Here is an 11,964-nt window from a genome sequence, read left to right as displayed (position 1 = left end):
TTCTCTCTCTGCTTGATTCAACCTCCTGCTCCTTTGACATTTTCTTTTTTCTTTACGATGCCATGTCTTTCCACAAACACACTGCTCCTGTTGGATCAGTCCTCTGCAGGGTTTTGGCCACAAATGGAAGGGTTAGAACAAACAGAGAAATCGAACCTGGTGATGTCGCTGTAGAGGAAAAGATCATTTTAATAATAATAATAACCCAAAAATGTATTTCGCCTTTCAAGGGACCATAGGACGCTTCCCATATTTGAGGGAGGACACATTTAAGGTGATATAGACAGAGACAGATAGAACCAGACCAGGTCCAATGCAGTTTTGAACAGATGAGTTTTGAGTAGCTTGTTGATTTGGTATTGCTCTCTCTCCTGAAGGCCTCAGTCTGGTGTGGGGGGGTGAGGAGCAGACCCACTTTTATTGCATAATTTCCTCAGAAGCCCAAATGTCAACCTGCTGGTGGAGATGCATGAAAAGCCAGAGGGAAAGCTACGTCATCTGGGATCTGTGGACGTCTGGTTGAAATTTTATTGCGATTATTTCCAGTAGTTTCCTTCGAGGAGGTTGTTTTAAATACTTAATTTGTAGCGGATCCGGATAAACAGGCGGATCCAGGAATTTCCTTTCATTTTCCTTATCGTGGTGAAATAGAATATCCCTCTAGTTTATCTTTATTACCCGAGATATTTCTCGTGTTAATGGTCAAACCTCATTGCTCCAGTGCATTATCGGCACCGCTTCCAGTCACCAGTGTATCATGGGCTGATATCCAGAGACAGTCTCCAGTCAAACCAGTCTGCATGTCTGTGAACCGTGGAAACAGAAATCAATCCCTCCATCGAGTTCTCCAACCAGTGTAATACCTATAGGATGCTGAAATCAGGATATGTTGTTTACGTGCTTCAACACAAAAACCTGATAATAACCAGTGAACCAATGTAAACACAGTCACTGCTTGAACGAGACAAACTCCTTCTTTGTTTAACTGCTTTTAAAAATCTGCTTTTAGTTTGTAGCTAAATGTCTTTTAGTCGCTGGTGAAAGTCCTGATTCACTTCCGTGGTCGGCATAAACATAAAGAAAAATCCAAAAGCACCGACATCACCAGGATCTGTGATTATTGATTTGTAAGGTTAAAGAAAACAACACACTTCATATTCGAGCTCTTGTGTTTATTTGGTCAAATGTCCATCAGCTAGCAGACAGTGGGGGGAAGAGACAGACACGGGGCAGAGGCGGGACTATTGATTCCTCGACCTCCTCCATCCAATCAGGTCCTGGTACAACACGGGGGGGGGGGCGTTCTGCCCTTGACCCTCTGTCGGCTGAGAGCCCCCCACCACCCTGACCCTGAGGGGGGGGGGGGGCGTGTGATGACTCTCATCTGTGACTTTGATGATTTTTATGCACATGTGGAACAACCGCTCGCTGCATCTGTGCCTCTGATGTCACTCGATAGCACTAATCAGTCCCAGGACCAGGAGGGTGTCACACTGCGGCCCGGCCTCAGAGGACGGGGGGCTGGGGCGGATCCACATTGGGGGCAGATGGAAACAGACGACTGTGATTCTGTTGATTACTGAACGTGCTGCTGATATGAACTATTATACAGTGATATGTAAGATTTAAAGAAAAGTTGGACATTTGAGCTGTTTTAAGACATGAACGTTTTCTGGAGTTTCACATGTGAAGGTGGAAGCAGGAGATTGTCCAAGTGAAAAGCAGATGTACCAGTTCCTCCTGTTAATGTGATGTGTGTTAAAAACTACAGTGACCAGCTGATTAACGAAAATAATCAGTTTTAAGAGATTAAACTAATTCAATGTGAGATCTGGGACAGAGCAGCCCCCAGTCACACCACTGTCCTCTGTGTTCTTATCTTTTCAGCTTCAGGAACCTGCAGATGAAGACGGACACAGATATCACCTCCCTTTGTTTGGTAACTTCAGTTCTGTGGCAGGAAATCCCATCAGTCCGTCTCCATGACGACACTAAAGTGGCAACTCTGCTTTTAAAGGGTCGAGAGAATCAGCTGCAAACTTTTTTTCGGATAATTTAAAACGTAAGAATCTAAAGTTGCTACAAACAATTGTTGTTTCTCTGTCGTCGTGTAAATCTGAGCTCAGCGTGGATCCATTCATCTGTCGAGGTCATTGATTAGGGACACGAGACATGAGCTGTGACACAAATTGGAAACTCACTGTGTGTGTGACTGTGTGTGTGTCTGTGTGTGTGTGTGTGTGTGTGTGTGTGTGTGTGTGTGTGTGTGTGTGTGTGTGTGTGTGTGTGTGTGTGTCGGGGGGGCGTTCATGTATGATCCGACAGTAAATCACAAACAGAGGAAAAACTTCATGTGGTAATTCTACTTTCTTTATCCCTCAAAATAAAGTAAAAAGAATGAAAATCACAAGGAAACACATCAGATACGGTGAATTTTTAAGTTTCAGAATAGTTTTCAGAATAATCAGATCCACACTCTCCGTTTGTTCACTCTCCTTTTGTTTCAGCAGGCATGCGGTGATGTAAGTTAACTTCAGATAAAATATTATAAACAAATATATACACATCGGTAATATAGAACTGTCTAAAACCATTCGTTCGGTAAATGTAGAGCTACTGTAAACATGCACTCTGTCACCACCGGGGCCTCTGGACGCCCAGGCTCCGTCGGTAAAGGAGGAGGAGGATGTTCCCACAGTGTTTCAGTAGATTTAAATTAATGCCACTTGTGTTGAATGGCTTCATCTAACCTGAACTCCATCCCGTGTGGGGACGAGCTGTGTGTTTCCATGGAGCCTGGGAGAGAGAGGGTCCACTCAGTGGGATTTAAAGGGAGTCAGGGTGTAAAGGCATCGCAGCCCGACCCTGCATATCAGCGAGGTTCAGTTCGTCCCGTCAGAGCGTCTCACCCGTCTCACCCCGTCTCACCTGTCTCACCCGTCTCACCCCGTCTCACCTGTCTCACCCCGTCTCACCCTGTCTCACCCGTCTCACCCCGTCTCACTCTGCCCTGCCACATTAATACATATGATCCAAGCAGGGCGACAGTTTTCCACAAACGTCCGACTCACATGAAATGTAGATTTTCTGAATTTCAACATGTCTTCAGTCAACTTAAGTTCTAGAAATAAAATTGATGTCTTGTTTTTTTTATAGTTTACAAAAAAAACCAATTAACTGATACTGGGTGTTTGCACTGATATGTTTATTTATTTATATATAACTGTTATCAAGACATGTAATGTACTCAATGGGGAATTCTACAGTTCTATAATAAATGTAGTAGATTTATGGATCAGATATATTCATTTTAACCATTTGCGGCTCCACACAGCATCAATAATGTCAACTCAAGTTTTATGATCTAACTTTAAGTCATAACTTGCAAAAACAAACTGACATACTGGATGTTTGAGACTATTTGCAACTATTTATCATTTAAAAATCAATTAGTTCAAACTTGACGAGTTGCTGATGCAGATCACATGTTGTCATTAAAAGCTTGTGATTGGACCCTGACTTGAGATTATTTTGTTGTTTTTTAATTTTTCCCAGAAACCATGAAAAACCACACAGAGGAGAAGACGACCTCGTTGATTCAAATCTAATCTGATGCAAACGAGACAACGTGGAAAACTGTCTTCAGACGTGAGCGTCCCTGACGGACCTGAACCCCTCTAATCTAAAAGATCCACGTTAACAACAATGATATACACAACTGTGTGTACAGAATATTTGAGCTACATCTACTTCCCAGAAATATACATAACCTCTGTCTGCACATACCGCGGAATACACTCATGTTTGTAAGGACATGGACACATTCTTTATAAAACACTGAACTCAACAGTGTCTTCCACCTTCTGCGATGAAACCACGATTCCTCCCGTTTTGGTCCGTTTCCCTCGGTGACGTCTCGTCTTTATTTGGCAGATGAAGAAATGGTGATGGCGTTAAAGCCGCCCGCCACCCTCCAGCAGGGGCAGGCTCTGGGATTTGCACTGTGACAGCACACTTGACATTGTGACTCGGTGTCTGACACGGTAATTAGGCGTTGGGTTTCACTGGAGGAGAGGGATAAATTTAGTTCCCCCTGTCAGTGCTGCCGTAAATAAAAACCGCGGGGGCCCTGCTCGTGTACCCTTGATGGGATTTATTTCAATCCCTGACCCACTGGAAGCGTCCTGCTCAATTCGCCGTGGACGGTTTGCGTTTGAGCGCAGCGACAACCTCGCAGGACAAAATGAGTTCGAGGACGAGCTCCAATCTCTACTTTCAATCTCCACCCGGGTCAATTTATGAAGCGATAACTGGACCGGCGCTTCCTCCGGAATCCAGATCATCTGCAGAGTCTGTGAATATTGTTTAAAGGGTGTTTTATTTTGTAGGCCAGTGACGCCAAGGGGATAAAATCATCCCTATATGTTTCCAGGCCACTGTTACGCCCCAGTACCGTCAACCCACAAACAAAATGAGTCAATAATGGATGAGGCCTCCCTCTCCTCCGCTCGGCTGTACCCTGTCGTCAGTCCCTGGTGCGAGCGCTCTTACAAGAAACCACTCTTTCATTATTCATACAGGTGTTTTGAACCGAGAGCCGGGCTCTCACTCTATTTACTCGCCGGCCTTGTAAACATCCACGTCTGCTCTCATTACATCTCTCTGTCTCCTCGTAGTGTTTCAGGAGCTCATCGTACGACCTGCTGCTCCTCACCGGTCGCTCTGGCCAAGGTTGTGTCCGACAGGCAGTGCAGAACTGGTGTATGGCTAATTTCTGGGCAGGGGGGGGGGGCTTGAATCCATGTCTGGATGATGGTTACACAGGAATAGGTCGGTGCCGTGTATGGAGTCTTTTCATTTCAGGTGCCGTCACTGCAAGTTGTCTGTTGGCATCCAGACTTTCGGAACGCTCCGCTTCCTGTAATTTGAATTCCCAACCAGTCGTCTGATGTGTGTGTGTGTGTGTGTGTGTGTGTGTGTGTGTGTGTGTGTGTGTGTGTGTGTGTGTGTGTGTGTGTGTGTGTGTGTGTGTGTGTGTGTGTGTGTGCATATGTTTTGTAAAATGTGTGTGTTTCTGGCGCGTGCATGCACGGGTCCTAGTCGCGGCGTTTCTTGAAGAAGAAGAACGGCGTCTTCTGCGGCGGGCCCAGTAAAATGGGGACCTGGTTCTTGTGTGTGATCCTGATCTGTAAGAATCAGACAGAGTGATGACGTTATTACGCTCGTACAGAAATCTGCTCACAGGATGACAGTCATCACTTCCTGGCTTTTCACAGCAGAGCGTTATAAAACCAGTCGCTGCGACCTTGTATATAATATATAACCCACATAACACAACCAAAGAGCTCTGTATCCTCCGCCCCCATGAAGGTTTACTCTGACAAAATGAAAAACAGTTAAAAAGGCTTTGAGGATGGATAAATAACAGTCGATTCTAAAGACTATAGCCGGGCTGAGATATCTGACGGCTTGACGGTGTAGGAGGTTGAAGCTGGGGGAGTGCAGAGGAGGGAGATGAACAAAAGAGCAGAGAAATGAGCCAAGACAGGATGAAAGCTGAGAAAAAGCTGAGTACGACACATACAGCTGACTTTATCTGTCAGGGATGAGGACTGCAGATGTGCATTTACATCCAGAGGCTCAGGGCTGCTGTGAAAACTCCAAAACCATCGAGACACAGCGACGCCTGACGCGGTGTTTAGCACAGACTGTAAAGAAAGATGGACGACACGACGGCTCCCAAAAGGTGAAGCCAACGCATCTCGATCCCAACCTGGTGGCTGGCTGCAGTATAACATATAAATCCTGCCTCCTCCATGTTAACAGATGGGTCATGGACCAAATTAAAACATGTCTACGCAGTTTTCTGCTCCTCCAGATTAAAACGCTGCCACGGAGTTTTCAAACTGACACAGGACCAGCAGAATTTTTACTCGCAGCGTCTCTAAAACTCAGCCCCAGTGGAGGAATGTTGTGCTTTTCCAAAACTGAACTGAATTTGTTCACTCAATACTAAAGTCTTCACATATATGAGCCTCAGGAGGACATTTTCTCTTCTATTCTATTGTGACTGAAAACGCTGCAGTGGTGGAGTTCAGTCTCACCGTGCAGGGGGGCTGCATCCAGGGCTCGCCATCAATCTGCATGGGCAGCCGCCGGGACGTCCTGTGGAGAGGGAGAGAGAGAGAGAGCCGGAGAGGGGGGGGTGGGGAGGCAGAGAGAGAGAGGGAGGAAGGGAGGGAGAGAGGGAGGGAGAGAGGGGAGGTTGTGAAGGTCAGATCACACACACCTCAGAGGCACGAGAGGCCTGTTCACACTGTCCCAGGACAGGGTCACACACTGCACCCTTTGTTCCCATGAGGAGAGCCATTCCCAGACAGGCCCCCCCCTCTTTAAACTCACAGAGCCACTGTACACACACACACACACACACACACACACACACACACACACACACACACACACACACACACACACACACACACACACACACACACACACACAGAGTCAAAGTTGGTTTAGGACTTCCATGCGTGGCTCTGCGGCTACAGAAACACTGTGTGGGAGAATGGCTGTGATGAATGCTCTCTCTCAGTTCGGGTCGAGGAAAATATGAGGAGCGCTTTGCCGAACGAGTGTAAATGTCCCCTCTTCAGTACAGTAACCGACACAATGTGAGAGTTTAATGGGCCGAGTCCGGTCACAGCAACACAAACACTCCTCTTTGAATAAGGAAACGCCAGAAGGACCCAGAAGTCTGAGAAATAAACTGCAGCAGCAAACAGAGGATTTGTGTTCGTGGTCTGTATGACTAAGTAATAAGTGGCCAATCATTGATGGAGGAAAGAAATCCTCTGGTTTTATCTTTTCCCCCCTTTTATCTTGTCGTAATTTATTTTATTCTTTGTATTGATTATTGTTTTGCTTGAAATGTACATTATTGTTACCACAGCGACATCCACTGATCGCCACGTGTAGATTCTGGCTCCAAATACGCAAAACATTAATATGCGGGATATTTTCGGCTGCACGCGGACGTCCACTCAGGGGTCAGCGCGTAACCCTGGTGGACGTTGGGGGGATGACAACATTTACGTCACCAGGACTAACGGACTTGTAAACTATGAATTCGCCTTCACAAACAACAGCGACAGCAAAAATCTAGAATCTTTCCACGTGAAGGTTTTTGCTCTTTGGTATAAAACACAAAGATAGAGATATAAGAATTAATTTGTTTGACGCTGAGCTAAGTGAATCCCTGCGTTTTCAGAATCCCGTACATGGATTCGTCTCTGGTTCTGTGACTCAGTCCTCTGCTGCATTTGCTAAAGCATGAAGTTGAAATCTATAATTGAAGAGCTACATGCATGTTATTGTTTGGCTCCTGCAGGGACTTTGGGCTTCAGATGCACAAAAACACTCAGAAGAAAATACATTTTTGATCACGCATGTATCGAGGCGGAGAAGACGAGGGGTGGGCGGAGACCTGAGGGAGGAGGGCGGAACGTGGGGGGCCTGACCTGATGGTGACGCTGGCACACTGAGCCAGTCTGCGTCCGGCGCTCTTCAGGCCCGTGTAGATCTGTCCCATCTCGATCGCCCCCTCCAGGCCGACCACCTCCAGCAGCTGGTCGCTGAAGTCTGGAGGGAGAAGGTTCCAGAGAGAGTTTGTGTTAGAGGCGAGGAAACAGAGGAAGTTATTAGAAAAGATCTCTTTATTACACCGATAATATTCAGCATGATTCACCATCGTAACAAAGCAGAGAAGGATTTGGTGATGAAACATTTCCTGCACTTTGACCGTCTGACTCTGACTCTGAGGCGATAATCAACACTTTCACTTCGGCTTTTCTCTCTTCTGCACGTACACACATCTAATTTGTACTTTGAGTTTTCAGCTGCTTCTAAACGACGGAGCTCAACACTACGAGCACCTCAGAGAAGAGAGAGACTGTGTGATGGTGTGAGTCTTCACCCTCTTGTACGATTTACTGCATTTTGCCCCGAATCTATGATTCCTCTCCCCCAGACTTTGAAGGTGGCCACTGGGATCAGCTACAAACACGTTCACACACGTTTCAGGAACTCAAGACAGACAAAAAAAAGACCTGGACTCTGTTGTAAACCTGCAGAGAGTCGTTGTTTTTGCAACACTTCACTTATTTACACATCCGGCAGTTACAGAGCAGCATTAGAATTCATTTGGACTCATGTCTGCATCCTCCTGATGACTCCAAGTCCCATATCCACCCTCTTCTAGCTCAGAGTTTGGTCTCCACCACCTCCTGAGAGAAGCTTTCTGATTGGACGCAGAATAAGTACACGCCCCTGAGCACAGGAACAGTCGTCAAACAATTGAAACTAAAATACTATGATATTGAGACAGATAAATGAACAATTAACTCTGAGACACAGGAATAAAACTGGGAAATCAATTCGTCATTGTATTTAATACTATATTAAACTGTATTTAGTAGTTTTTCACTGCACAAAAGTGAACCTTAACATCACAGGATGAACAATTAAGAGAATAAAACCTGTTTAAAAAGCTCACTGGTGTTCAACGGTCGACATTTACCAAACATTTCCTTTTCAACACACTTCAGCTCACGAGTGAAATCACGAGCTGATAGAATTGTGCGTTTGTGTTCGGCCCCTGAAACTTCACAGGTTTTTACAAACGCTTTGTGAAAGGAATGATTAGTGGAAATCTGAGAAACGTTTCGTCTTCACAGCCAGTTTGATAATTTGTGAGGCGCAAACGTGCCTGTGGCAATAAACCCGGCTAATTAACCTCAGCCTGTCTGGTGACTGGGACCAATGTGGAGGAGATGAGCTGTTGTTTTTGACAGCGATGGAGTTTATGTTATTTGTGTTCCTCTGATTGTTCTTATTATTCTGTTTAATCTGATTATTGGGAGATTGTCGAGTATATCAGACCTTTTTTCTCTGTCTAATCTCACTATTTGTTGTGTGTATGTATAAATGTGTTTATTTTGTCGTTACCTTTTGTGTTTTTGTACTTTGTAGGATTTTAATTATCATCCTGTAGATGAAAACTAGCCTGTGTGACTAAATCTGGCACATTTATAAGAATGCATGTTAATTAATTGTACATCTAAAAACTTTCACACATTTATTAAATATGCTTCTCTCCAAACTCGGGGTTGTTTCTTATAATTACATCTTCCTATTATTAATGCCAGACAAAATAAAATAGAATAAAAGTATTGTGGTTGTTCGAAGCTGCAAACAGGAAAGAGTTGATGCAACACGAGCCTCAGGACGACTCCGGTTCAGAGGAGGTAAAGAAAAACAAAAGAATGCAAACAATGTGACAGGTGAAGAGTTTCTGATGCATCAACTCGGAGATGAACTCGGAGATGAACTCGGTGATGAACTCGGAGATGAACTCGGTGATGAGCTCGGTGATGAACTCGGGGTCATCGGGTGATTCTGAGGCCACGAGCTCACTGACGCTTCAGGGTTTTAAATCAAAAACTATCTCCGTCCATATCAGCGCATCAGACATATTTCATATCCATATTATCGAACCTGAAAACGCTTGTCTTGACATCGTGTTTTTGTCAACAGCTCATCTTTTATCCAAAGCTCTCGATCCTCGATGTCTTTCCAAGTTTACATCTTCTTCCTCTGTGTGTATTCTGCAGATGTACGTTTGGAAATTCCCTCTCATCGTTTCTCAGAAGATCTGTGGTGAAAACTAATCTCTGTGCAGCAGCTGGGAAACGTTGTTTCTTACATATGTTGAACAGCCTGTGTTGGTTTAAGTGTTTAAAACTGTTTGTGTGGAGCCTGAACGTGGGACATTTGTAAAGAAGCTGCCATTTCCTGGTGACAAAAGACGATCAAGGTTTTTTAAAGGAACAACTTTGAGTCACTGGAACTCTTTAATATTTCAGACGACAATTCAAAGGAAACGTCGGAGCAGGAACAAACATTTAAAAATGAGTCAAAGTCTTCGCTTCACTTCTGTCGGTCCCTGTTAGAATTAAATGCTCGAGGGCAAACGTATCAGAACAGAAATAAAATGAAGCGTTCTCTCTGCTCGATGACATGACAATGTGGATATAAAACATGTTAAAGTTTGATATTATATTCCCTTTCTCATCAGATACATTTGAAGCATTATTAGAATAATATTGTGTTTTAAAAACATGATGCTTCAAAGCTTTCACCACATCGTTGCGGATCAAACTCCGGATTCTGGATTGTTTCTTTATTTGGGTTATAAAACATTATAATCAATCTTTCAAATGTTTGTTTTTTTGGTACATTTAGAATTAATTCCCAACAGGTTCCTAGAAACACAGAATTCCCAGAAAAAAAAGTACTCAGGACCTGATCCCAGTGTCCTAAAAGGCCGCTTCAAATCCGGATCACGTGATCCCGACCCTGCGTCAGACTGGGACCTTCCGCCTCACGCACAGACAGCGACTGTTCAACATATGCACATCTGCCTCTGCGGAGCTTTCCAGGAAATATTCCTAATAGGATTGGGCAGCAATTAAGAAGAATCTGAAACAGTTGGAGACCGGGATCAAGACGAGGGGCGGCCGACACAATGGAGACGACACATGACAGATGGGCATTAAAAAGGAAAGCTGACGTAAAGATGGAGGCCGTCTGTCGTTCGCCGCAACATCCTCACACGCTGAGGAAGAGGACGTCTATTTTAGGTGTTTTCTGTGTATTTTAGGATTTTTAAAAAACATTCTTTCTGTGAAGGCCTCTTATGTCGTACTATCAAATATATAACCCCCCCCCCTCCTTCGCACTCCCAGTCATTCACCAGTACTTCCTCCAAGCACCAAATATGGTCATGGCGTCCTGCCCGTGTCCCAGAGTGGGAGCCTGATGGCGGAGTAGCCCACTGTGCCGCTTCTCACCCTGCCGACCATTCCCGCCTCATCAGATCCCTGCGCTTTTGACTCTCAGGCAACCGGCACAGTTACTTCTCACTGAGGTAGAGCTAAGAATAGAATAGAACAGCCTCTTACATAACGCAGCCGCACTGCATTCTGGGATGGGATGGCATTGCTTTACCAAGCGAGAGGCGTTATGCCGCTGTGCTGCACTACTTTCTCTGCAGCTGTGCAGGGAGAGTTCATTCATTATATCTTTATCACGTTCTATACGGTAAATCATAAAGTCCTTCTTCATATCATATTAACATCTGATAAGCTGAAGTACAGGATGTATAATAATATGATAAAGTATTTTACAGAGCACTTTTCAAAAATAAAGCAGACATACATATATATATATTCTGTTTTTATTAATTTACTTATATCCTTTTCTTTGTCCCTGTCCTGATTTGATTTAGACATCAATCATGATTTCATCTCTGTAAATCTCTTGGGTCAGTTTCTGTTGTGTGTTTAGTGTTGATGTCTCTTTAAATGTTGTTTATTTATAATCCTTGAAATCCTTTGAATATTATAGTTCATGTATTTTCCAGAAAAGGTCACTTGTATAGAGATAAATGCTCTGTTGATATATATGTTGGAAATAAAAAAGGATGAACATAGAGCAACTGTGTAGAACCTTATATTTGCCATCATTTTAATCAGGAGGTTTTTAAATCAGACTTTCAAATATGGAGATTTAACTAAATTTCCTAAACTGCTGGTTTGAATTGTTAGTCAACACAAAACAGGAAATGTAAAGAAATATGTTACAACAATTCTTCTAAAGCTTAATAAAGATTTATTAATGTGTGGCTCCTCTTTTTCATCCTGAGATATGTTTTTCATTCAGGAGTTGATGTTCCCCTCTCTGGTTGTTTGTTTGTAATTTAGCAGGATTTCTGAAAATATCCTGGATAGTTTCACACGGAACCTGGTGGAAGGATCTGGTGTCAGGGATGAAACCATTAATGGGAAAATATCCAGAGTTCAGTGCAGGTCTGGTTCTCACAGTTTCAGGGTCATTTCCTCCAAT

General features: G+C 44.0%; 1 protein-coding gene across 3 annotated transcripts in view; it reads right to left on the bottom strand.

Annotated features, from left to right (window-relative positions):
* Positions 1-2,348: 2,348 nt before the first annotated feature.
* The window catches only part of LOC118120229 (diacylglycerol kinase beta), a 74,225-nt gene continuing 64,609 nt past the window's right edge, over positions 2,349-11,964 (bottom strand). For all 3 annotated transcript variants that reach the window (XM_047342651.1, XM_047342653.1, XM_047342652.1), the window contains 3 exons: positions 7,521-7,641; positions 6,105-6,165; positions 2,349-5,186 (listed from right to left, as the gene is read on the bottom strand). In XM_047342651.1, the coding sequence (XP_047198607.1) occupies positions 5,097-5,186; positions 6,105-6,165; positions 7,521-7,641 (272 nt within the window). In that variant the 3' untranslated portion in view covers positions 2,349-5,096. The remainder of the gene's footprint in view (positions 5,187-6,104; positions 6,166-7,520; positions 7,642-11,964) is intronic.

This window comes from Hippoglossus stenolepis, chromosome 13 (genome assembly GCF_022539355.2).
Source record: "Hippoglossus stenolepis isolate QCI-W04-F060 chromosome 13, HSTE1.2, whole genome shotgun sequence".
NCBI lineage: Eukaryota > Metazoa > Chordata > Actinopteri > Pleuronectiformes > Pleuronectidae > Hippoglossus > Hippoglossus stenolepis.
This window is presented reverse-complemented; position numbering and strand designations above follow the sequence as displayed.